At 40.7% G+C, this 27725-nt stretch overlaps 3 protein-coding genes across 5 annotated transcripts in view; all 3 read left to right on the top strand.

Annotated features, from left to right (window-relative positions):
• Positions 1-10549, top strand: part of LOC141762794 (uncharacterized) — a 36557-nt gene extending 26008 nt beyond the window's left edge. The window contains exons 24-37 of one of the 2 annotated variants that reach the window (XM_074626860.1): positions 576-644; positions 1051-1119; positions 2172-2240; positions 2610-2678; positions 4219-4287; positions 4402-4470; positions 4572-4652; positions 4769-4804; positions 5021-5057; positions 5267-5824; positions 6246-6592; positions 6668-6866; positions 9268-9462; positions 9603-10549. In XM_074626860.1, the coding sequence (XP_074482961.1) occupies positions 576-644; positions 1051-1119; positions 2172-2240; positions 2610-2678; positions 4219-4287; positions 4402-4470; positions 4572-4652; positions 4769-4804; positions 5021-5057; positions 5267-5824; positions 6246-6592; positions 6668-6866; positions 9268-9455 (1860 nt within the window). In that variant the 3' untranslated portion in view covers positions 9456-9462; positions 9603-10549. Of the gene's footprint in view, positions 1-575; positions 645-1050; positions 1120-2171; positions 2241-2609; positions 2679-4218; positions 4288-4401; positions 4471-4571; positions 4653-4768; positions 4805-5020; positions 5058-5266; positions 5825-6245; positions 6593-6667; positions 6867-9267; positions 9497-9602 lie in introns of both variants that reach the window. The other variant, XM_074626862.1, reaches the window with a different exon arrangement.
• A 3722-nt stretch (positions 10550-14271) lies between these two features.
• Positions 14272-19281, top strand: LOC141762795 (kelch-like protein 41b). The gene is made up of 6 exons (XM_074626863.1): positions 14272-15471; positions 16427-16584; positions 16864-16971; positions 18294-18479; positions 18624-18770; positions 18851-19281. Exons 1-6 carry the CDS (start codon positions 14371-14373, stop codon positions 18960-18962), a joined length of 1812 nt encoding a protein of 603 aa, XP_074482964.1. The 5' UTR covers positions 14272-14370; the 3' UTR covers positions 18963-19281.
• Positions 19282-21188: 1907 nt separating this feature from the next.
• On the top strand, positions 21189-26379 carry LOC141762679 (2-oxoglutarate receptor 1-like). Of its 2 annotated transcripts, none has more exons than XM_074626657.1 (2): positions 21189-21501; positions 24782-26379. In XM_074626657.1, exon 2 carries the CDS (start codon positions 24791-24793, stop codon positions 25763-25765), a length of 975 nt encoding a protein of 324 aa, XP_074482758.1. In that variant the 5' UTR covers positions 21189-21501; positions 24782-24790; the 3' UTR covers positions 25766-26379. The 2 variants fall into 2 exon arrangements, with proteins under 2 accessions (XP_074482758.1, XP_074482759.1); XM_074626658.1 differs by lacking the exon at positions 21189-21501 and adding an exon at positions 23136-23752.
• The last annotated feature ends 1346 nt before the right edge of the window (positions 26380-27725 follow it).

Below are 27725 nucleotides of genomic sequence, written 5' to 3'. Positions count from 1 at the left end.
TTTTGGCCGTTGCCATCTTGTTTTTTTGGAACCAGAAGTGATCATATTTGGACGAGAGGATGGAGCTTTGTAGGAGCTAGGCCCGTTAGCGTAACAATTTACGTTAACTGTGATATTAATTGGATGCTAATTTTGGCTATCATAAAAACAGGCTTGTTTGTTTGTTTGTAATGTACGACCCCTTAGAGTGTCTTTTAGTACAACTGAAATAACACGTGGTAGCGACACCCTAAATGGCCACGCCCTTAGTTATACATAACTTTAAGCCTTAATATAATCTAAACGGGTGAGTTATATAAAAATTCACCTCCCGTAGAGTTGTCATGAATGGGGAAATTAGCTATAGAGACCAAAACCGCTTTTTGTACCAGGTTGTAAACATGTTCATTTCTGCTGTAGAGTTGGGCATTTTAACATGGGGGTCTATGGAGATTGACTCGCTTTTGGAGCCTCAAGTGGCCATTCGATGAATAGCTTTAATTTTTCAGCCCAGGACGTTGCCGCTTCACATCAATGCACCATATTTCATGATCTCATCACAGGTTTTGTATGTAAAATGCTAATGTGTGTTCTAGGGAGATTTTGGCCCAAGTGGTCCTCCTGGTCCGATTGGGGAGACTGGCTACGGACTTCCTGGTCCAAAGGTAACACTCAGTATAAACATCTATTCTAAAACACAACAATGTGTTTGTTACTCATGTCTCGGACGACTGCCTGTCAACACACACTTGGAGCATGTTGTCATAGCCGAACAAGCTGAAATGTCTGTGGAAGTTAATTATCGAGTGAATGTGATGAGAGGCAGATCTTGCAGCACATGTTTTCATCACGAAGACTATTTCCCAACATTCAGCGAGAACAGAGAAGATGACGGGGAAAAAATGGGATGCATAGTTCATAATGTGATGTATCGCACCGTACTTACAATACAGAAGCGCAGATGTGTGCATTTACATCCACATTCCTCTTCGGTTTGCTTTGAACATTTTATGTGTAAATCACTTTGTATCCTTTACTTGAATGAATTATTGACACACTTGTCTGCTGTAGGGGGACCGCGGAGATTCAGGCCCCGCAGGTCCATTCGGTCCCAAAGGAGATGGCTATCCCGGCCCCATGGTGAGGAACTGATTTAGAGACTGACGTGCCCATTTGTCCACACATAAATCTGTTTGTTCAAACATCCATCTACGCTTTGCATTTAGCCGCCTATCCATCTGTCTTTTGCCTTCCCTATTCTACCCATCAGTTCCACCCATATATCTATATTTATTACCAAAAGTTACAGTACCTGACCCTCATAACCCTCGTCCTTAATTAACAACAGAGACACGGTAGGGGAATCAGGGGCAAATACAGAGCAAAGGGATTATATTTGGGCAAGTAGGGGTATATGTGGTCACTGATGTATAGATTTAAAGGAATAGTTCAACATTTTGGGATTTATTTATAAATCGCTTTTTTTGCCATGAGTTAGATAAGAAGATTGATACCGCTCTCATGTAAAAAAAATCTGCGTTCCAGCACCTCTAAAGCTCACTTAACACTTTATATCGAATCACCAAACAATTCTTTTAACTCCGTTCATAATCAGTAAGAGCAAGGAGGTAGGTTTAAAGTGGCGACAGACAACTTTTCCCCTTGTAGCGTTTCCAAGTGGTATTATTGTTGGCCCAAAGACAACCAGATTGGATAGTACAGAATATACAGTAGTAAGTTGTACCACTGCTCATTATGGAAAGACCGCTGCATGTAACGTGCTCTTTGTTTAGATTATCAAACGGACAATGAATCATAGATGTCAACATGGCTAACACTAGCTAACGTCCGCAGCATTAGTGGCAAACATGTGTCATTATTCTATAGCCATTATATTGCGTAGTCAGCATTTACTTCATAATGATAAATTAAAGCAAAAAACGTGTTTATTGCCACTTTAAATTGACAAAATTACATATAAAGCTCACTTATTAACACGGTATGTTGTGTTTGTTTAATCTGTACACAAACCGCAGCGCATAGACAACAATTCACCTTTTTTTATGGGCGATATGTACTAGACTATGTCTTGTAACTTCCGCCAGTTTCCTAGCAAAATGTCAAACTATTCCTTTAATAATTTCACCATCTCTGAGAGTGTGTTCTACCTCCATGTCCTGTGTTGTTTAAAGGGCCCTCCAGGTCTGCCTGGACTTTCAGGAGAACCCGGTCAGGAAGGAGTCGGCATCCCTGGACCAAAGGTGAGAACTTGGGTCTGTCAGACCAAAAAATAATGTTTGTCAAGTAAGCGTTACAGCGTGATGTATCACCTAATATGATACAGACGGTTACTTTGTGAAAATTAGTAGTGTGACATTTCGCGTTCACACATTTGCTAAATGAACCTCTGCTGTGAAAAGCAATTGTAATACTGTAAGATCAATTTCAAAGCGTTTGAATCTGCGCCGAAGATAGGTGAAAGTATCTCCCCGGTGAAAGATGTGGTCATTTGTTTGAGGAAACTAATTAAAGGAAACAGCATTGTACTCAGCGCAGGAGTTCATTTGTTTGACAGATTGTAAATTGCTGTGTTGTAAGCGTTCATATATCTTCACTGTGTTTTTTTGCAGGGGGATGTTGGCTTCCGGGGGCTGCCTGGTTTACCGGGACCGCCGGGCGAAGGCCTCCAAGGACCTCTGGTACGTCATAACTTTGACTGTTTTTTAACTTCTAACTTCCATTTTGCCTTTTCATCTGCCTTTTATAACTCGCACTAAACTCTTCAAGGACATCGCGTTGTGTTTACTTACGCAGACAGCCTGCTATAATTTTATTTGACATACAACCAATTGTGATTGAGACATATTCTCTGAAGGATTACGTCTTCGCTGTAGTCAAAGAGGTTGGAAAAAAAACAGCTTCATCTTGTGTGCGAACATGCCCGCCACGGGGGCCTTATATTCTGAGGCTGACAGTTCATTTGTTCAGGGTATTTATCATGATTTCCCCCCCCGCAGCACTCTGACACATTGGTGCAGAGTGTGAATCTCCGCAGAGACATATGTGTCTGATGAGAAGCAGGTCTATAACTGAAGCAACACCCAGCACCCACACGTCCCCAAATATCTCAAACCCAGAGTCCCTGCAGGCTCCGGACCGGTGTTTGTGCAGGTCCGAGCGCCGTCACGGTCATGCAGCGGTAGGCAGGATTTAATTGAGGGCTCAGCTAAAGCCGTCACGTTGGCAGACTCCAGCCCTCGTCCATGTTGAGAGAACAGCGGTGTCATGAAATGCATGACTCAGTATTATAATCCTCACCTTGGAAAATGCTTTTTTTCCCTAGAAATATGACAGTTTCACAGCGTGTTTCATATCATTTTACATCTGTTCAAGAAAGAGCAGTTATTGGTTACACATGTGTGATACACGGCTGGTCTGGCCTGTAACATCAAGTTTTATTTATAGAGCGGGTTACAAGGTGCTTTCGGTTAGCAGCAAAACATGTTTTAATTATTATTTAAAGTTCTCATGAAATCAAAATAGATGTTTAAGTTGTTGTATCACTCATGTATTGGGCTGGTGATCAACTATGCAGAAGTCCGACAATGACAAAAGAGTCGTACATGTATGGCTTCTTTCTCCATTTCATCCCTGTGCGATTTTGTCTATTGGCTACTGTAAACGCCAATTAATAGACACGACAAGTCCCTCCCTAGTTTCCTGTTTTTACAGGAAACATGTAAATATGCGTAATCTAATAGCACTCTGCTAGCCAAGACGCACTTCAGTATGGAGGATGGAACCTGCCAAAATCAAAAAATAAATGAGAAATAAATAAATAAATGACTCGATAAATTAAATCATTAAATGTAGCAAAAATAATATTAAAAATAAATGTAACCATCAATGAATTGATAAAAAGTGACATGAATTGATATTTGTTTTGATTTTTCTTCTTTATTTATTTATCTTAAATAGATAAAGAAAGAAATACATAGATACATAAATAAATACACACATTTAAAAATAAATGCATAAATAAATACAAATAATGATAATAACTAAATAATAAATAAATACAAATAATGATAATAACTAAATAATAAATAAATGCAAAAATTAATAAATATATTTTAAAATTAATAAAAAATAAATACATAAATAAATAGTGTGTAAGGGATACTTCTTGAGAATTTAGTCCACTCCAATGTGATGCTTACTGTATCTTCTGTACTGCAGGGTAACCCTGGGCGGCCTGGCCCTTCAGGGCCAACAGGGCCACAAGGACAAGGAGTTCAAGGACCAAAGGTAGGCTATGAGTTGTTGTTCTTCTTATAGAAATGAATGTATCTATAAACTCTATCTGAGGGGTCTATAACTTCCCTGCACTTGCAAAGTAGTTAATTCATGCGTTTGCTTCAGGGTTTACAGGGGTCCCAGGGTGTGACTGGGCCAAGGGGGGTACCTGGTGAAGGCTTTCCTGGAGCTAAAGTGAGTCACCATGTTGTATTGGACTTTTGAATGTTGGTTTGTGTGCACGTATTAATATGTTCTGATCAATCGCTGACGTTTTGCCGTGCGATGTGTGACAGGGTGACCGCGGCTCGGGAGGGGAGAGGGGCCTGAAGGGGCTCAAAGGGGATTTTGGAGATGCTGGAACGCCGGGGCAACCTGTGAGTGACCCTCACCATGCTTTTATATGTCCATCTATTGTGTACTGCTTTGTTATTTCTCTTTTCAGCAAATATCTGTCTGAATAATATAACTACTTCTTGTATCTTTATCTTAGGGCCGATCTGGTGTCAAAGGGGAAGCAGGCCTCACTGTGAGTCTTTTTCATATACTTTTTCTAGTGGTGGAATGAAACTAAGTTCATTTACTCAAGTACTGTACTTAAGTACAAATTAGAGGTACTTTACTTGAGTAGTTTCCTTTTATTTTCATATAAGTAAAGGCTCTGAATACATTTTCCACCACTGACTTACCGCTCATGTATATTTTTACACTCACACTGTGTATTGTATTGGTGTATTCATTTCAGAGAGAGGACATCATTCGGATGATCAAAGAGATCTGCGGTAAAGTATCCTGTGATCTTTGCATTATTTATTTCACTTCTCAGTATTGACTTAACAGCAGCACAGATGTTATAAGAGAAGATTTCATTTCTAAATCAAAGCCACTGTCTCATCTTATCTGTAAATCATTGGATCAGATTCCACAGAGTGGACGTCGTCAAAGTGACATTTCTACCGTGATCTCATGTGTTGCTGTGATGTGATTCCAGGATGTGGGATCAAGTGTAAGGAGAGGCCCATGGAGCTGGTGTTTGTCATCGACAGCTCGGAGAGCGTGGGCCCGGAGAACTTTGAGATCATCAAGGACTTTGTAAACGCTCTGGTGGACCGAGTCACGGTGGGGCGCAACGCCACCAGGATCGGCCTGGTGCTGTACAGCCTGGAGGTGAAGCTGGTGTTCAACTTGGCCCGCCACTACACCAAGCAGGACATCAAGCAGGCCATCAGGAACATCCCGTACATGGGAGAGGGCACGTATACCGGTACAGCCATCCGTAAAGCCACCCAGGACGCCTTCTACAGTTCGCGTGTGGGAGTCAGCAAAGTGGCCATCGTGATTACCGACGGGCAGACGGACAAGCGAGAGTCGGTGAAGCTGGAAATAGCTGTACGAGAAGCACACGCTGCCAATATTGAGATGTTCGCTCTGGGGATTGTGAACACCACCGACCCGACACAGGCTGAGTTCTTGAGAGAGCTCAATCTGATCGCCTCCGACCCCGACAGCGAGCACATGTTCCTCATTGACGACTTCAACACCCTGCCAGGTTAGAGAAACTTACCTTTTGTCGTGTTTGGGTGTTACACTGCGTTAATACTAGCACAGAGATATTAGCTTATTGCCCTATCTGTGTTAATACTAGCGCAGACATAGTAGCTTATTGGTTGGAGTCTGGACCAAAATGGTGGACTGGCCAACAGACCAATGTTACGTTACCATTCAAGCGCTAGTATTGGCGTCCATACTCGCCGGTAACCCGATTTGTTAAGGTTCTATCCCCTGACCAACGGGCTATCCTGACCCTAACCGCTCGAGGTCAATGCCTAACCTCAACCAGCTCGGCAGGGCGTGTCTTGCCAAGAAAAGAAGTTGGATTTACAATTACGCGCCTCTCTGAGTGGGATTCCAATCTTCCACATCCTGTATCTCTGGCTCTGACTTCTCCTCTCTGTTTCTTTCTGTCTCAGCGCTGGAATCCAAGTTGGTCAGCCAGTTCTGTGAGGACGAGAATGGGGCCCTGATATATAACCGGATAACTAACGGCTACAACGGCTACGGAAACAACGGCAACAACGGCAACAGGAACGGCAACAACGGGAAATATGCCGTCGGTGGCTATGGGTACCGGCCTGTGACTGAGCAGCATGTACAGAACGGCCGTCAGAGTGGCACCGACACTGGCACCGGCACCCACACTGGCTCTAGCACCCACACTGGCTCCGGCACCCACACTGGCTCCGGCACCCACACTGGCTCCAGCAGTGGCCGGGTAGAGACCACCCGGCATGGCACCAAAGGATCCAGTACAGGACATGTAAGGAACATTATGAGTGTATGTATATTATAATAATATAATTATGAAACTTAACTTAACTTTTGTCACCATCAGGGAGGAGGAGGGCATTTGTTCACGGAGACACACCTGGGAAACGAACGCGGGGACACATTTAACCGCAACCACTCAGCCGACAGAGAGGACTCCTCAAGCACCCGAGGCTCCTCTTCATCATCATCATCAAAAATAACCACGTCAACCTCAAGTGTATCCATAAAGCACGTTCCCGTACCAAGGCCAGCTCTACCTAAAGGTACAGACAATCTATTCTTCTCCTATACGTTTAGATAATTCTCTTTAATAGCCAGCGCATGCAGAGACATGGTACATACCCAATCACACAACAGAGCAGTCGTCCACAACAACAAACAGTTTGATAGTAATTACAGAGAAACACACTGTCAACCAAACAATTAAAGCACCTTCCTGTAAATGACTCCTCATAACAGAAGCAAAATGAGTCACACCCTCATGTTCCTTTAAAATCAAACAAGCTAGTGTTTGCATTTTATTATTATAGTGTCTAAATTAGTGTTTTTAAATGCAGCATTCCTCCAATGTGTTGTCAAAATAGTATTTCCTGACACTCACGTTTGAATTAGAAAATAGCTACATTGAAATACAAACCGCAACATCCTGTAGACATCACCTCAACACCACTAGGGATCATCACATCTGAGGTTTAAAGGGCCCACATCATGGTCATTTTCAGGTTCATACATGTATTTGGTGTTTATACTAGAACATCTTTACATGCTTTAATGTTAAAAAAACACTTTATTTTCCTCATCCTGTGTGCCTGAATATACCTGTATTCCCCTTTGCCTGAAATGCTCCGTTTTAGTGTATTTCAACGGAATTGCGTTGCCAGGCAACAGCTTGGAGTCCATGTTTACTTCCTGTCAGCTGATGTCATTCACATCCACTGCAACAGGAAATAAACTGGTACACATTTACAATATTTACGTTTAAAACTGTGAAATGGTCTAAATATTGTAGATTTGTGACATCACAAATGGACCGAAATCCCGACAGCTTGTTTCAAAGGCACAGTTTCTCAATACGGGCTGTGTGTATTCCTCTGTGGATTGAGCATTTTGATACTTTCACAGTATTTATGTATCGCTTAAACCTGCTTTATAATATAAAAGACATGAAAACCTCACTTTTTAACAATATGGGACCTTTAACTTAGACACACATGGGCCCACATTCATCAAACTTCTAATAATTACATTTCAGAGTGCTCCAGGAAGCTGACAGTTAAGAATGAGATACATCTATCAATCGACTTACTCCTACTTAAAGGTATACATATATACAGTATATATACATATACAGTATGTGTGTATATATATACTGTATTTATGTATATATACTGTATATATATATATATACATATATATATGTGTACATATACAGTGTATATATGTATATATATACACTATATGTGTACATATACAGTGTATATATGTATATATATACACTATATGTGTATATATGTGTGTGTGTATATATATATATGCATATACTGTATATGCAGAAATGTATACATATATATGTGCGTGCGCGCGCGTATATATATATATATATGTATGTTTACTATATACAGTATATATGTATACGTATATATAAATGTGTGTGTGTATATGGTGTTTTAAAACACAGTAACACTAACAATTTAACCGATAGAGGCAGCGGTAGACCAGTAACTTCCGTGTTCTGCGAGTTAAAATTACTGTTTTTGTTAATGGAGTCTGGTGGCTTTGAAGAGAGCGTAGACGGATATAACGGCCTCAGTTCTCCGTTGGAGATGTCTGTCTGACGGCGAGTTAAAGCGGTGAGAATATTCTAAATATAGCGCCCCCGTCCACAGCGGTACATTGCTTTGCTCCCATGCTGCTACTCCTGTCTGTCTGCGTCAACCGCCGTCTACTGTAGCTAACGCACTGACTCTGGATCAGTACCTCATACAACCCCACTTCAGAACAGCCAAACTATCCCTTTAAGGTAAGCTACGATATTTGACAGTAGATTGTAAGGAGACTGTAGTTATTATTGCAGAATGTTCAACGCCTTGATTTGTATTAGACTGATGATATTTTAGTGATAAGGAAAAGTGCAACTAGACTATAATTGATAATACAAACATTGTTCCAACAGTATCGCCTTATTCTTTTACCCTGACAGTTAGTGATGAAGGTCGCTCAGCTGGAAAATCAGAAAGATGGAACCAATTTCCGAGTGCAGAGAGCTTTTTCTGTAGCGTTCCTCTAAACCATTTGTACTGATAACTTCATCATTGTAGCTGCTGTTCAACTGAACACAGCAGTCAGGAGCTGGTTTCACAGAGACAGACTTCAGATAGACGTCTACATTCATCTAGTCTAAAATAGTTGTGTCCCTTAACTACAGCTGAGCTAGTCGCGTGCTAAGTGACATCATCTCTTGGCGTTCTGTCAAAATGTGATCAGATGTGCTGTGATGTCACTAGATAGATTCATCTCCCGTCCGGTGTGTTTAGAGTCCATGGACTCCTTGTGATTGACAGGCTCAGTAGTAATGAGGTCATGTAGGTGAGGAGCGGGGAGGCCAATTATTTCCCGACGCAGTGTGGATGATTTTCTCGAATCTGCTGCTTTTCCCCCCCGCAGAGACCGTACCCTTGGACCCTCGCTGCGGCCTGGTCCTGGACCAGGGCACGTGTCGGGACTATAACATCCGCTGGTACTACGACAAGCAGGCCAACGCCTGCGCCCAGTTCTGGTACGGCGGCTGCAACGGCAACAGAAACCGCTACGACACGGAGAACGAGTGCAAGAGGACGTGTGTGATCGTCTGATCCGCCGGTGATTCATCCGCCGGTTCATGTCATTCACACCTGTAAAACAGCAGTTTTTGCAATTTCCCTCAGCAGAAATGAGGCCATAACAATTTTTTATTGCTTCCAAATGTTTTAGAGTATTGACTTTCTCACGTCTCTTTCCAGGAGGCCGAGTGAAGGCATCTGCCATACATCTGCTGTAGATAACTTCAAGGAGGGGCAGCTAATACCAGCCATTTTTTTCTCCACAGGGTTATGTCAAGTTTCTGCATAATTCTCAGGCATATACATGTACACTGATGTTCCGTTATCACTGTTACATCCCAGTTCCTGTCTTTGTGCCTCATCCTGTGTGCAACTTCTTGTAAAATTATCCTCCTCTGATTGCAGTGAAAGAGCTTCCATAGATACCTCTTTATTCTTCTTTTATATCGGCACGCAACGCAGGAGATACTCCCCATCGCTCCCACTCAGGAATACAGATGAGCGCTCTCGCTGTGTGTGTGTGTGTCCACTTTGCCGGGGATTCCCCCTCACCTCTCGGACATGTTGCTGCAAAGATTGTGAAAATGTGGACTGAGCAGTAAATAACTCTGGTGCCTCGTCAGTCAGAGTCATAAATCAGTCAATCAATATGTCATAAAGACATAACGTAGCTATTCATTTTCTCTACTCAAACACTGTAGGGCATGCTAATCTTAAAGAGCCAATAACCCACCAATGAAGCCTCTCATCACTTATATCAATAAAATATAGTTTGTTCTTTTATATATATATACATAAATGACTGATGCTCTGTAACTTCATGGAATAATTGTGTGCGTTTGAATGTTTTTTTTAGTTTTTCTGAATGAAAATGTTTACATGATTTTACCCTTTTGTTCCAGCAGTAAACTGATGGACACACGTATACACACACTGCCCTCTACTGGGGAACACATGCTGATGTCATTACAGTATACAATATACTAGTAATTGTACTGCCAATGTTGAGCAACTGGTTTGTCACTATTACCCAGCTGTACTGACTGTATAAATCCATATTGTACTGTTATATTGTACACGGTCAACATTTGATGTCAAACATTTTTAATAAATCTGGTCTAAACTGACAGTGTGTTGCAAAGCCATCACATTCATGGTAAGGGACTGTATACAAATTATATTAGCTTACAGTCACTCTTTTATTTTGCATGATAAGTATTTAAAAATGTATACATTTACAGTATATATATATGTACATGTTTCCAATTGTTCTACTAATCGTTGAATCGATATGAAAAATGTTGATTTTGGATGTTTATAGTTTGGAATATTTATAATCTGATCAGTTCTGCGCATGCGTTTTCAGTCCACATGCGATTTGACCGTTGGCCAAACTGTAAACCAAGACACTTCATTTATATATATATATTATTTTGCCGGTAAAACCGTAAAATGGGAGCTTATCGTTAGAGTAGCATTTAGTATATCTTCGCACAAACATAGAGAATTGCTGGAATATTGGGTAATCCGGAGCTATCATTTGTTTTGCCGTAAATTCAGCAAGCGCTAGTTTCACTTCTAATGTTTCCGATGCTAATTTAATGCTTTTGGTGGCGCACATTGAGAAAGAAAAAAATAATGTTCTGATATTAAATGTTTAGTACCGCGTACAGCAACTCATTATGTTTTGCCTCTAAAATTGTTAAAGGGTAAAGGAGTTGTGTTGTTAGTATTTTAAGATGTTGGCTGGGAGGGTGTTGCAGTTTCTTTCTAAGTCACTGGAGGATCCAAAGAAAATAACGTTTGGGAGGGTTTTACTTTTTTAAAAAGTACTCGATACCTTTAGGGTATTGTGACGGCCTCTTCCAGGGCTGGTAGACTGTTTGGTGCAGCTGGCCACTGTTGCTCTGGTCTATAAGACCCCGCCCCATCCTCGGAGTCTATGGACTTCATTCCCCTGGCACCACCGGGTGCTGTCGGCGTTCGCTTTTATACTGTAGTTCGCTTTAACATTTTCTTAATTAATCGTGGCAGCCTGTTTTTCTGTCGGCTTAGTTTGTTACGATTCATATTTTGTGTTACCCTTGTTAACTTGATTTAACTTTTGTTAAATAAATCTTTGTTTTTAGTTACTCCCTCGCGGTTTGTTTCCTTATTTGTTATGGTCTCAGAGCCAGGACATAACAAATTGGGGGCTCGTCCGGGAATTGATCGTCCGCTAACAACGACAACAGTGCTTACAGAGTTAACAGTTTCAACCTGGAGGGTGGGCATTACGCTTCTGCTTCAACGCGGTTTCTGCCACCGTGGGTCAGGGGGGCCGCATCATCAGCAGTAAGCGCTGTATGAACGCTGTGCAGTGCGGCGATTAACTAGCCAGTTGTTATCAAATTAAGTACTGTATTGGCATCGGTATCACTGTAAGGGTACTGGTATTGGCACCGGCATCATAATAAACGATAACCAGCCCTAAACATTGTGTTCAACCCCCCCTCCCCACCCCAATCATTTTCATACAGTCCCTAAATATTCTACAAAAATGAATATATATTTGCAAGACCTGTTTTTAGAGCCTTGCTTTATTAATCTTACTGCGGCTTTGGGGAAGTGTCAGAGCTTTCTTACGCAGAATCTGCTCTCCCCTTCTGCTTAAATTACATGTTAGACACTCCTCGACAAGTGGCGTAGTCTGATCTATCTTTAGTGCTGCCCACGGGAGAAACGTTACCTAACTCTACACACTCCTCACACTTTATCAAGCCACAAAAATAGGACGCAATAATATAAGATCCTATTGATCCAGACGCATCAGCATCAGCAGTGGCCCTTTTTTTTACATTTTGTACTTAAACGTGTGACTGTGAGCAAATTGACACCATTTATCTTCAAGAAGAAAGAAAGCACAGCGAGTAAACATTTTCAGAACTGATATCAGTGATTGAGGTGTGTTTTAAAAGGTTTAGCTGCAGAGCAACACACTCACACACACAACCAAGCAGCTTGACAATAATGCACCCCACAGGGAAAAGGGAGAAGCGTGCTGATTGGTGGACAGAACAGCTCGTATGTGTCGCTCTCACCTGTTTCTGCACACAGCTGCTGCACCCAAACTTTACTGGTCCATTTTTAGCACACTTTTTTTTTGTGCACTTCAATCTCACTTAAATAAAGCCATGTAAATAAGGTAAGATTTTGTATTGACTTTGGTGATTCATTTTAGGGAGTGTAGCAAAAGACTCAGCTGAGGGAAAAACAGTGAAATATACAAATACCAATAAATCATTAGAATAAGATATTATAGAAATAAAAGTAAAATGTTAACTGCACTTAAAAAATTATTATTTGTGGGTTTTCTCAATCTAGGGTAACACTTCATCCATTATTAATAAATTGTAAATTGATAGTTAATTAAACTTTGTTAATAGTTATTTTACCGTTAACAAACAATGAAATTATAATAATCTATACTAATTATTAGTAATGCTATTATTCCTGTTATTTTATCATTAGTTTGTATAATATGAAATAATTAATAAATTCTATATTGCATCATACATAAGAGACAATAAAAATTACATTCTGATTACATTAGTAAAGTGTTTACTAACAGTTTATTGTTGCACACATTATAACAGTTTATATACTATATTAAGTATTTTTTTATGTTTACCAAATGATTTTTAAACCTTTAAGAAATGTTTTTAAAACATCTATAAATATTTCATAGACAGATAGACCAGAAACCAATTATTGATCATTGACAAAGTATTAACTTTCTAACTAAATAATGTTTATAGATGCTTTACAGAGTGTTTATTAACCATTTAACAAGGTATATATATATTTATAATAACCATCCAAATAGCGTTTATATATATACATATATATATGAACGGAACTTTAAAGAAATTATTTGTAAAATATATATATATTTTACAAATAATTTCTTTAAAGTTTGCAAATTTTTTGATTAATTATAGCATTACTAATATTAATAAACATTAATTATAATTTTGTTGTTTGATAACAGTAAAAATAATTATTAACTAAGTTTAATTAACTATTAATTTACCATTTATAAATGATGGTTATCGTAAAGTGATAGCGAATTTAAAGCCGAAAAAACTAATTCATTAAATTACCCAATTTGTGGCTTTTCTTTGTCATATACAATAGTAAATAGAATATTTTGGGGGTTTGGACTGTTTGTTGAACAAAAAAAGTAATTTAAAGATGGTCCCTTGGGCTCTTTACAAAATAATCTGTAAGTAACTATCTGTTGCAGTACAAGTGAGTATAATTATATTGTCTGTAATTATAATTATTGAAACTGTCTTGATTGCTTCGTCACGGTATATGGATTTGGAGTAAAAACAAATTGGTGTATATGTAGGCTCAACATGAGACTAAATCAGTACAGTAGATTTGACTGCACTCTGAATAAATGGAACAAAAAAAATGAATGAACGGAAACCAGATATAAATGAAAGGATGATGTACACACACATATTTTTGAACGTGACAGCGACTGCTCTAAATATCCTCCCAGTCATGCGTACAGCTCGGGGCGAGCTATTCCAGAGCTTTGACAGCATTGTCTCCGCTCTTACGGCCACATGACACTTTGGGAGCTGAATCACGGTGGCATATCCTCGGCCTGAGCAGCCAGTTGCTTCTTTCAGTCTGTGACAGCAGCTGCTCGAGCCGAGGCCGTGATTTGGCCCAGTCGGATTCCACCGGAGCTGAAGCAGGCTAGGGGGGGCAGAGGGAGCTATATTTAGAGAGTGGGACGGGATTAAATTGCGGGGTCTTCACTCTGGGAACCTTTTCTCTACTCTGCCTTTTCCAGCCAGGACCGACTGCCAAAAGGACCTGTGGCCCCGCCGTCTCCTTCCTCTCTCCACAGACCCCCTCGTTCACCCGCCGTTTCCCCCCATCGTGACTCGCCATGGACCCCAACGCCATCAAGGAGGAGCTGCGCCTGTTTCAGAGCACCCTGCTTCAGGACGGGCTGAAGGAGCTGCTGAACGAGAACAAGTTTGTGGACTGCACCCTGAAGGTAGGCGACCGCAGCTTCCCTTGCCATCGGCTGATCATGGCCGCCTGCAGCCCTTACTTCAGGGAGATCTTCTTCACGGAGGACGGGAAGGAGGTGGAGAACACCAAGGAGGTGGTCTTGGAGGACGTCAACCCTTCCATCCTGGACATGGTCGTCCAGTACCTCTACTCGGCCGAGATTGACCTCACCGACGACAACGTACAGGATATAATTGCCGTGGCGAACAGATTCCAGATCCCTTCCGTCTTCACGGTGTGCGTCAACTACCTTCAGAAGAAGTTGTCTGTGGGCAACTGCATGGCCATTTTCAGGATGGGCCTGGTGCTCGGCTGTCCCAGGCTCGCCGTGGCCGCACGCAACTACATCGCGGACCGCTTCGAACTCCTCTACAAAGAAGAGGAGTTCCTCAAGCTCGCGGCGCACGAACTGTTCGCCGTCATCGGCGGAGACTCGCTGAACGTTGGGAAGGAAGAACTGGTGTTCGAGTCGGTCATGGCGTGGGTCCGCCACGACAAGGAGCGTGTCAAGCTCCTGAAGGACGCTTTCAACTGCATCCGCTTCCGCCTGCTGCCGGAGAAGTACTTCAAGGAGAAAGTGGAGACCGACGACATCATTAAGGCCGACCCGGAACTCCAGAAGACGATCCAGGTCATCAGGGACGCCTACAAGGGGAAACTTCCAGAGACGCCCAAGAAGAAGGAGGGGGAGGAAGGTGGCGAGGAGGAAGAGGAGGCCAGTCTACTCCCTGGCTTCCTGAACGAAGACCGCAGACACGGCATGTTCACGCGTGAATTCATCATCATGATCAACGATACGGCGGCGGTGGCGTACGACGTCAGCGAGAACGAGTGCTTCCTGGCGGCCATGTCGGAGCAGGTGCCACGCAACCACGTCAGCCTGGCGTCACAGAGGAACCAGCTCTACATCATCGGTGGACTGTTTGTGGACGAGGAAAACAAAGATCTACCCCTGCAATGTTACTTCTACTTGGTAACCATTTTTTTTCTTTCGTTTGATATCGCTTCCTGCATTGGGGAAATATTCCTATTCACTTTCTCGCAGAGATTTAGATGAGAAGATAGACACCACTGTCATGTCTTAATGTTAAATATGAAGCTAGAGCCAGGAGACGGCTAGGAAAACGAGCCGATAGTGTGAATGAAGCATTGAGTTTTTCAATTTGACTCATTTCCATTTTCTATGTGCCTCGTAACGTTACTACTCCGCTGCTCGTTTGGTCATCTTTACAGCAAAACTTCACCTCAGTGAGTCCGCTACTTGCCGCAAGTCGGTTTAATTTATGCAGAAGTCAGCCCGCTACAACGTTCGCCGCTCTGACCATCCTGCTACGTTGATTTGAATGGGAATGTCCATTCTACTCCTATACTACTTGTATGGTACAGACATGACGGTGTTATCAATGTTCTCATCCAACTCTCGGCAAGAAAACAATTAACCGTATTTCCCAACATGTCCAACAATTCCTAAAGGTGCTAAATGTGGTGTTCTCCGCTCAGGTAGCCAGTACTCCACTATAGAGAATAAAACAGTGTAGGAACTTAGAAGTCTGAGTATTCGTGAAAATAATGCACTCATTGCACAATATTTTAGCTCATCTAAACCCGCTTTTGCATTTCAATGCCTTACTGGAACTCAAAATCACAAAAAAGGAGAGAAACATAGGACAGATTTAAAGTATTTTTTCAGTCTATAACTACAAGAATGACTGGGATACAGTTTTTCCTAAATCCTGCGATCAGTTGATGAATTATGTTTCCCATGTCGCCCATCAAGTCTAAGTAACGCAGACTGAAAGAAAGCATGAAGGCTTTTTAAGACCTATATTTTACAGCATAATCAATATGTGGATACCGTACAGTATGATGATTCATTCTGAGCTAATGGGTGCTAAGAGGGTGTTTTAATGTACTTTTTTTCTTCACAGTTGGATCAACTCGCATCCGAATGGGTCGCTCTGCCGCCCATGCCTTCTCCGAGATGCCTCTTCAACATCGGAGAGAGCGACAACCTGCTGTTCGCCGTGGCCGGAAAGGACCTCCAGACCAACGAGTCGCTGGACACGGTCATGTGCTACGATGTTGAGTCAGTAGTATTATTAGCTTCTTTTCTCTCCCTCTTTCTTTATTTCTTCACCTTTTATACTGTATTAAGGTGATAATTAACTTCTGGAAATTAACAATCGCTAATATATGGTGTTTAAGTATAATTAATTGTGTTTTGATGTGATCTCTTGGGTTCATAGTCAGGATATTTAACTTCTTTATGTACTAATACCACACATGTACCAGTGAAGCATTTGAGCAAATGAATTCAGGGGAACAAAATATCATTAAAATGATTTTTTAAATGTGAATTCTTCAGGAAGATGAAGTGGAGTGAGGCCAAAAAGCTTCCTCTGAAGCTCCACGGCCATTCTGTCGTCTCCCACAAAGGAATGATCTACTGCATTGGTGGAAAGACAGATGACAAGTGAGTAAATGAGCGTGTGTGTGTGTGTGTGTGTGTGTGTTGAGACCTTCCACTGTGAGCTGCAGCTGTTCGTGGTCTATCATCCTGCCAGACTGCAGGGCTGCGCGGTACTTCATAGACAACAATTACACCGCTTCAGTCCAGAACCGTCTCATCTGTTACCGTAATGGAAGATACTGATCCCCGTGCATCTCTTGTTGATTGATACAGAAGCTATTAAAGGATCTAGTAGAGCCACCCAACATAACGTGCTGTAATCCTCACTGTGTTTTGCAGCATACGCAGCAGTGATACCTGAACAAAACAGCCAACAAGTCCTCAAACCTCAGGATGTAACACCGTGTTTATTAATACGCTGAGGTGTGAATGACTCGTTTTGCAATGCATGCAATTAAACAGTAGGAAACCAATTAAACCTGTGGCAAAGAGAAGATCCACACGGCTTTTAGTATAAATCAGTAAAAGGTGAAGAGAAAAAGAATAATTAAAAACATTTGGTGTTCTTGTTTTCTTGTTTTTTGATTCAGAAACAAAAAAACAGTTTTCCCGTTTTTGGTTTAAAACGGTAAAACAAACTATCAAAAGGTACACGGACCGGACGCTCCAGTTTTAATTCAATCTTGACTTTCTCCAAAAAATGTACATAACAAATGCACTTTATTTCTTATAAATTGAGATTATGGAGTTTTAATATCTCATCCTTATTTAATTACCTAATTATGGTATTTACCTCAAATTCCCATCTCTTTTCAATATTAAAAGTATTAACTGCTGTGTCCAGATAATTCCTCTTGTATATACAATATAATGTATTTTAATTGTCAACCAACTGTATGTCCAGTATTGTCCCAGATTAGATGATGTTGCTTTAATCCTGCCCCAATATATGTGTTGTCAAATACACTACAGACACAATACCAAACTGTATGTGAAGTTAGGTTACCTTCAAACTGTATTATTCTATTTTTTTCCTACTATGTTATCAGTTAATTGATTCTATATTCTATATCAAAGTGGTGAGTTTTCATCACTGTTTTCCTGCTGATTGTTGATTGCGACGCTGTGCCATTTAAACAGAGAACTCAGTGATGCTCTGATGAAGGCTTCATGCTGAAACACACCGTCAGTCCATTAGTAACATTAGCAAACAATGATTAAGACATGAGGTGACATTTTCATCATCATTTACCGGAATTGCCGCCTTCCGTCTTTTGGGGAAAACAAACACTTCGCTGCATTTACAAAGCAATTTGTTCCAAATGATCCATATTTGCAGTTGTGTGATGCGCGTTTGTCTTTATCCGTCTTATTTGTCTCCACAGCAAAGCCCTCAACAAGATGTTTGCGTACAACCACAAGCAGGCCGAGTGGAGGGAGCTGGCGGCCATGAAGACACCCAGGGCCATGTTCGGATCCGTCGTCCACAACGGCAAGATCGTGGTGGCCGGCGGAGTCAACGAGGAAGGACTCAGTGATAGTTGTGAAGCGTATGACTTCGCAGCAAACAAGTATGATTCTGATTTATACCATACATCACATCTAAATTTTCTCAAACCCTAAAACAAACAGAAATTGGACAAATGTACCAAGGTACATCCGTAATGAGAGCTCCGTCTTCCACTTGACCTTCTCCTAATGTTGTATCTCCTCAGGTGGGAGCCCTTCACAGAGTTCCCCCAGGAGAGGAGCTCCGTCAACCTGTTGAGCAACGGCGGCTCCCTGTACGCTGTGGGCGGCTTCGCCATGATTCAGGCGGAGAACAAGGAGTTGGCTCCCACAGAGGTCACCGACGTCTGGCAGTAAGTCTTCTCATTTTATGGGACCGTTATTTACATGTTTCGGTCGTTCCGAGATCTGACTCTCCTCTTGGTCTCGTTAGGTACGAGGATGATAAGAAGCTGTGGAGTGGGATGCTGAGGGAGATGCGGTACGCTGCCGGCTCCTCCTGTGTGTCCATGAGCCTCAACGCTGCCAGGATGCCCAAACTGTAGACAGAATCTTTCTTTCTTTCTTTCTTAACCCCCCCAACAACACCTCCCGACACCCCCCTCATCCCCCAGCGAGCTGCCTCCGAGGCGTCTCATCCTCTGCACTCACATTTCTGTGTGCCGAGTTGATCTTTGACATTAATTTTTCTCTGAACTCAGATGATTTTTATCTGTACTATAAACACTCGGCTCTGCTGCCTCTTCAAAGACTGCACCATCCCCACAGTATTAAAAAAAACAAAAAAACAAGCCACAATTTAGATTGATCTCTGTTTACACCATTTCTAGCATTTCTTTTGTAAAATAAACATTTGTAAACTTCTGCTTCTTTTACTGTTTTCTGCGATCTACAGAAAAGTGGCATTTTACAGAGCCTGTATCAACGCGTCGAGGGCAGCCGTGGGAGAGGAGATGTATATTTGTAGCTTCTTTGTGCTTTCAGGTAAACAAGGAAGGGGAGACGGGTTAATAGCAGGTGAGGCGTCATTTAAACGCAGCATAATGATCTTCAAACACGTGTCACACATCCAACATGACTGTGGGTTACTGCACCTCAAACGTGACTGGAAAAGTTGAGGTATGTGTAAGGTTACCGTCACACAGAGTGAAATACATTCACACTGAATCATAGCTGTATTTTAACATCTATTTACACTTACATTAGAGATAATGACCCAGGAGGTGGAGGATTTTACACCTCTTTTAAACTGCTGCAAAGGAGATGGAAGAAATGTGTCATCAATGCTTACAATGAATAATTAGTGTTAAAGGTGCTCTACACGATATCCAGCAGCAACTATTGTCTATGTAAAGATATAGAGGAGTGATGTCTACCTGAGCAGAGGATGAAGTCGCTCTCCCTCTGTGTGTGTTGTAATCCCAGCTTCTTTTTTCTTTGTTTACGTAGCCGGATCGGCTGCATGTGTTTTTAGTGCATGTGAGCGTGCCCCACTGGCTACGGCTACAGCTGATAATGCCATCCCAACCAACAGCATCGTTGTGGAAGCGTAGCACCCCAACCTCTGGTTCCCCCCGAGGTAAACACTGTTAGCTCTGTCAGCACTGTTGCTGTTGTTTACACTGTTAGCGCTGCTAGTAACGTTAGCTGCTCTTTGTTTTACATTTTGAAAATTAAGTCATTTCAATAGAGTGCTGCAGGAATGAGTCCTAAAACCTTTTTACTTCTGGTGATTGCATTCACACTTCAAAAATCATAAAAGTGGTGTTCAGTTGTGAAGATTATCTTGCAGAACAAAACGTAGTAGTTAAAATGGGAGGGCTGAAAGAAGTTGAAGTGTCAATTTAAGTGTAAGCACTGAATTAATTTGTCAATTTAAAGCATTGAGCGAAGTTGAAATATATATTGTGTGTGAAACTGCTTAAAAAAAGTTATTCATTCAGTTAAACTTCAAGCACTGAAAGGAGTCGAAGTGTAAGTTGACGTGTAAATCCTGAAAGAAGATGAGTGCCAATTCAACTGAAAGAAGATTTCAATTGAAGTGGTGCAACGTGATCACATGGGAAACATATAAATAGCACGCCACCTTTAAGGTCATTTCATATGTCATGTTGCGACTTTGTTAGGTTTAGGAAAAGAACGCGGTTTGGATTAAAATAACTCCGGAAGTGGGGTAACTTATGTACGGAAGTTACGTTACAAATAACGTATGGGGTAACCTATGTACACAAATCAGTACATTAAATTTCGTGACAATTGGACTTGGATTCAGGACAGAAACATGACTACAAATGAGTGCGTCCAATTTACAATTGCAGAAAAACAAACGCTGTTACAGTTTGATAAAAATACAATTAATTAGACTCGGAACTACTGTGTTAAAGCATGTTGACAGCTTTACAGTGACATTTAAACCGTGCACGTCAGACGGAATTCGCGGGTTTCTTGCACAACATGTTCCAGTGTTAGTAATTAACGATTTTTACAGATGTTTGGAAAGTATTGACGTGAAAGTCGCTCGTGAAGCTAATAATAGAAATCTGTGGCAGCTGTTCAAAATAAAAAAAAAGTCTTAGTTTGGACACTCACACTGTTAATGAGCAATTATTTCCCACTAAACTTCCTCATTTAATCAGAAACCAAGGTCTGTGCGTGAGCCAAATTTAGCTCAGCATTCACACCAAGGTAATCGCTGTTTGAAGAAATAACAAAGACCTCTATAGAAACTCCGGAGTTTATTTTTATGAACAAAAGGTGCGCTGCATGGAGAGTTTAATTCATCAAAAAGCATTGTGTTGCCAGACATGCCTTACAGTTTTCTCTGCAAAATCACCTGAAACCTGATCCGTGTAAATAAAGCAAACCTTGAGCTTTATCAGCTCAAGCATGACACCAGGAAGTCAGTGCACATGGCTGAAGGTGAAGCACACAACAGTGGTCTTTCACACTAAACTATGCTGGAGTTCCCCCCTGGGTGTGGAAGACTGGAAGGAAACAAGAGAGAGGAGGAGTGATGGAGGGATGGATGTTAGACAAGACGCTGAAGGCTTGGAGTGAGTGCTGATGAGGACGCTGTAGCTAAAAGTAAGTAGAAAAATCTCTTTTTCAAACTACACCTTTATGACTCATCCTCTGTGTATTCATTTCAACACTCAGCTGGAAGAAATTAGCTTTTGAATATAGTTTCCAGAAAGAATAACCATTTTTAATGAGTACAAGTTGCTGCCTTATGAAATGCGAGTGTACATTGCGATGTGTAAATGACACTTCGCACATCTCCTTCACAACTATAATGAGAGCGGATTGCACTGACAGCATTACAGGAAGCTGCCATCAAGCCAGGACGCCATAGGCGCTGTCACATCCTGAGAGGCTTTCAGAAAACAGACTGCTTGACGAGGAAAGGTTTTGTTTGCTTCTTTCCCACTGAGTTTGTTTGATTGTTTGTTTCTTTCCTAGTCTGCTCGCCTCTGGGTTTCCAGCTATGCTCTCTCCTTCCTTCCTCGAGTAGTAATTGAGGGGAAAGGGAATGACTTTTTCCTCACCTAACAATATTTACTGTATATGTAGACACCTGAATTGGAAATTCACAGGATTCAACTTATCATCCAGCTCAAAATATCCATTACAAAAAACACAAATTCAGCATTTGGTCAGCATTTTTTAAACATTAAAGTGGCACTAATAAATATTTATACATTAACAATTAATCAGATGACCACATGTTATGTTTTGTTATGTTATGTTATGTTATGTTATGTTATGTTATGTTATGTTTTGTTATGTTGTGTTTTGTTATGTTTTGTTGTTATGTTTTGTTATGTTATATTTTTATATTTTGTTATGTTATGTTATGTTATTTGATGTTATGTTTTGTTGTTATGTTATGTTATGTTATATTATGTTATGTTATGTTTTGTTATGTTGTTATGTTATGTTTTGTTATATTATATTTTGTTGTTATGTTATGTTATTTTATGTTATGTTTTGTTGTTATGTTATGTTATGTTATATTATGTTTTGTTATGTTGTTATGTTATGTTTTGTTGTTATATTATATTTTGTTGTTATGTTATGTTATTTTATGTTATGTTTTGTTGTTATGTTATGTTATGTTATATTATGTTATGTTTTGTTATGTTGTTATGTTATGTTTTGTTGTTATATTATATTTTGTTGTTATGTTATTTTATGTTATGTTTTGTTGTTATGTTATGTTGTTATGTTAATATTATGTTATGTTATGTTATGTGCCACCTGACCCTGCAGTTTCCCTCAGCTCTACAGAACATTTCAGCATTTTTCAGCTCATTGTTTTAGCTTTAATTTTGTTGTTATGTTATGTTGTTATATTATGTTATGTTATGTTGTTATGTTATGTTAAGTTTTGTTTTGTTATGTTATGTTGTTATGCTGTTATGTTATGTTTTGTTATGTTATGTTTTTTATGTTAAGTTATGTTTTTTTATGTTATGTTATGTTATGTTTTGTTATGTTATGTTATGTTGTTATGTTATATTTTGTTATGTTATGTTGTTATGTTATATTTTGTTATGTTGTCATGTTTTGTTATGTTAAGTTATGTTGTTATGTTATGTTATGTTATGCTGTTATGTTATGTTATGTTATATTTTGTTATGTTGTCATGTTTTGTTATGTTAAGTTATGTTGTTATGTTATGTTTTGTTATGTTATGTTATGTTATGTTGTTATGTTATGTTATGTTATATTTTGTTATGTTGTTGTTATGTTATGTTATGTTTTGTTGTTATGTTATATTTTGTTACGTTATGTTATGTTATTTTATGTTAAGTTTTGTTATGTTGTTATGTTTTGTTGTTATGTTATGTTGTTATGTTATGTTATATTTTGTTATGTTGTTATATTATGTTATGTTATGTTATGTTATGTACCACCTGACCCTGGAGTTTCCCTCAGCTCTACAGAACATTTCAGCATTTTTCAGCTCATTGTTTTAGCTTTAATTATGTTTTTCTATACTTATGTTACGTCGCTTCCATATGTATTTTAGTTTGTTTACGTACTTATTTTAAGCCCAACCATGACGTTTTCCCTAAACCTAACTAAGTGGTTTTGTTGCCTAAACCTAACTGCAGACGTTACCGTAGGTTTGTTGTATTTTGCTGAGTTACCTCTTGCAGTGTAGGTTTCTAGGACTTTTATTGTGAAAGGTCAGAGCAGATTGAGTGAAGCTGTTATGTACTGCTGTTGACAATGTGGGAGTAATAAATTGTTTGCCGTTATTTTATTACCTTCATAAAGTAAAGGCAAGGTAACTCTCGGCTACACAAGCTGTTGCGGATCACCTCTCTGGGTGAGTAGGGAGAGCGGGGAACATCTTAACACATTTTGGTTTGGGCTAAATAATTAAAACAAATATTTGAGTTAGATTTATACAAGATAATAGACAACATACACATCTCTGCTTCAACTGAACACTTCCATTCTTGGACAATTGCACCAAGAGTGGAGGACTGACTGTATGGGTGGGGTTCATTGTAACAGACTTGTTGTACAGTTGTAACACTTCCTAGTAAAGTCTCTTTGAATGCCATTAATTAAATACAATTCTAACTATATACCATAGGTGGATACTGTTTGTGGATCTCCATCTATTTCATGGATGGATAGGTATCCATACCGGTCTATTTATGTATCATCTATTGGTCTATCATTGGTGGACATTCAAATATTATTTGTTATTATTTATTTCTCATTCTATGGAAAAAAGATTTGCGAGAATTAGTTGTTTTTATTTCATTATCGTTGTGTACTATGGGCGGCTTAGTTGTAACCTTTGAAGCTGAAAAATGAAGCCAACGCCGAAGTGCCAAATTCAAATAGTTCAGAAAAACGTTCAAGAACAATTTGTGTTATCAGTTAATGGTATTGATTATTTATCCAGCAGCTTTTTGTACCTTAAGAGCATGATGTAAAATAAGTGTTTTCTAGTTGTCAACCAGCCCTAGGTCAGGGCCGGCTTAGGGCATAGGCCATATAGGCGGTCGCCTTGGGCACCACGTTCTTGGGGGGTACTGGTTGTCCTCTGAAAACAAAAAATACCCCCCAAACAATCTGCCCTTGGTTCTGGGGGGTTGAACCCTACCCCAAGGGGGGGCTCAAAATCCAAATTTAGCTTTGGGCACCAAAAGGATAAGAACCGTCCCTGCCCTAGGTAGACAATTAATATGAGTAATTGTAGAGTGCAAACTTCATTAATAATCCCATAAACAAGGATATGACCTCTGTGTCCTAAATGCTACAGTAGCTCCTACTCTGGCACAAGATCTCCCTTCTCTGATTTTTATTTTTCAAATATAAAACTGCTTTTCATACTCGACAGCACTCCACCATGGAACTTGACAACTGCACCGACGTGGACCGACTGATGAATCGCTATTACCTGCCCGTCTCCTACGGCATCATCTGCATCGTGGGCCTGGTGGGCAACGTAACCGCCATCGGCATTTACGTGACCAAGCTGCGTCCCTGGAAGAGCAGCAGCATCATCATGGTCAACTTGGCGCTGACCGACCTCCTCTACGTCCTCAGCATGCCCTTCCTGATCTACTACTACGTCAACGAGGACTGGACCCTTGGCGACTTCATGTGCCGATTTGTGCGTTTTGGCTTTCATTTTAACCTGTACGGGAGCATCCTCTTCCTGACGTGTCTCGCCGTTTTCCGCTACGTGGTGGTGATCCAGCCTCTGATTGCAGCACAGGTGCAGAGGAAGTTTTGGGGTATAATTGCGTGTTCAGCCGTCTGGATCATCGCCGCTGCTGAAATCATACCCATGTTGACGATGATATCCTTCGAGGAGAGCAACAACAAGACCTACTGCTTGGACTTTGCTAGCAGCACAGACGTCTACACCGTGCGGTGGTATGGCTGGCTGGTTACTACGCTCGGATTTCTCCTCCCTCTAGTGGTGGTGTTCATGTGCTACATCGGTATAGTGAAAGAGCTGGCGAACGGGCCCCAAACAACCAGTCCGTGCCGGATGCGAGCGCGGCGCGTGACCGTGCTGATCCTGGTGGTGTTTGTGGTGTGTTTCCTGCCGTATCACATCTTACGCGTGTTACGGATAGAAACTCGAAACTCGACGTGCATGGTGGAGCGCAATGTGCACACGGCATATATTATCTCCAGGCCTCTGGCTGGATTCAACACGTTTTTTAACCTGGCCCTGTACACTCTCTCAGGTGATCAGTTCAGGAGGGCCTTCCTCAGCACTTTTTACTCAGAATACTGGCTGAGCAAGGCCAGGTCGCTGCTCCACGTGACCGTCATCAGCAAGGCAGGCCGAGACATGCCTGCTGCATGACGAATGTCCAACGCCTGACTTTTCTTTCTTTGATGTCTCACTCTGTGGACACACTGTGAGCTTGTCAGACAATGTCGGGAAAGCTGCACGACAGTTGTTGTGTTTTCTTTCATCGTGTGCTTCCCAGAGACAATAAAGTTTTGTGTGCCAACTCCTGACATGTAAATACAACTAGAGGTTATGAGAAATGCATGTTAAGTTAGACCTTTGTCCACATGCCAGTATAATTTACCTGACTAACAATGTAATGATTTGAATGTTTGCCGCCATGCAAATAGTCTTTGTTATTGAAGGTTTCAGTTTAGTCCTAAAACCAGGCAATGAGTTTGCATTACTGAGCTTCACTTTGCCAGATTTCCAGTTAGTTTTTTCCTGTGTATTTTTAATTGCTACAGAAAATAAGGTCTATGTCTTTAATAAAAACTTACAGTTTTACAACATGTTGTATATTACACCCATAGACTGTATATAAGAACTGGACGTAGTCACGGTGACGTCACCCATTGGTTTGTGGACTGCCGTTTTGAAGCCTCGAGTTCGGCATTTTGGCCATCTCCATCTTGTTTTTTGTCCGTTGCCGTCTTGGTTTTTGTCCGTCACTATATTGTTTTTTGGCCATCGCCATCTTGGTTTTTGGCCGTCGCCATCTTGGTTTTTGTCCGTCGCCTTCTTGGTTTTTGGCTGTCGCTATATTGGTTTTTGGCCATCTTGGTTTTTGGCCGTCACCATCTTGTTTTTTTGTCCGTCTCCGCATTGTTTTTGTCCGTCCCCATCTTGTTTTTGTCCGTCTCCATCGTGGTTTTTGTCTGTCTCCATTTAGTTTTTTTGTTTTTTGACGGACACATTTTTTGCAGGTTTAAGGCACTTCCACATTGGCTTCACTTTTCAGATCCCGGAGGTTGCTCACTGACTACACCTGTGAGTATCTTAACCATGAACTTTATTATGCTTTATACAATATTCAGGGCATTAATATAGCATCAAACAAATATTTGTTATGTAAAGATATAGAGTAGTAATGTCTACCTGAGCAGAGAATGAAGTCACTCTGACAAATTTTCAAAAAATGTCTGAAAAAAATGTCTGAACAATGTTAGAAAAATGTCCAAAAAATGTTTTTTAAAAATGTCTGAAAAAGGTCTGAAATATGTTTGAAAATTATCGTTAAAAAAGTTCGAAAAATGTCTGAAAAAAAAGCTGAAATATGTTTGAAAAGAAGCTTAACATATTTTGACCTGCTGACAGGTGATCAGTGATCGTAATGGGTGGCAAGCTGTCCAGGTCCTCCTAATTCATAAGGATCGATATCATAAACTAACTTCAATTTAGTAATATATGACCCCTTAGCCTCTGTCAGCTCCTCTTTATATTGGTATTTGTCTTTCACACGTACTTTATACATTTCTGATGATGATTGACAGATGACAGATGAATAGGCCGGTGACAGATAATGATACCGTAGCTCCGTACTCTACCCTCCAAAAGTGTCGGCGCGCCCCAGAATGCTCCCTATTCCCTATCGGTCATTTTTCAACTAGTTTCTGGAGAGAAGTCACTTTTTCTGATGTATCATTTAACTTTTTCTTCTTTTTTTTTTGTTTACATTTCCTTAGTCCGCCCAACACTTTGGAAATGGATGGAAATTTTAAAAAGATATCAATCATCACACTTTGCTGCGTTTGTCTCCCCAACAGTGTGATAAAATGATTTTACAGCCCGACACCTCCGGCGGCTACTGATCTGTGAAAGACTCCGAGGTTGTGTCTGAGCACTTAGCGTTAGGAGTTCTCTCTGCAGATGCATCCAGCTTCCCCATGAGCTAACAAAGGCGGACACTCTTTATTTTGAAAGTGTACGTACAGCTCTCTATGTCGCTGTACTACTAGGAGGAGATCTTTAAGAACAAAAAATACATCCGTTTATCTTCATGTAACACAAAACCTCCCGGAACAAATCCTCC

This window comes from Sebastes fasciatus, chromosome 24 (assembly GCF_043250625.1).
Source record: "Sebastes fasciatus isolate fSebFas1 chromosome 24, fSebFas1.pri, whole genome shotgun sequence".
In the NCBI taxonomy this organism is placed as follows: Eukaryota; Metazoa; Chordata; class Actinopteri; order Perciformes; family Sebastidae; genus Sebastes; species Sebastes fasciatus.
This window is presented reverse-complemented; position numbering and strand designations above follow the sequence as displayed.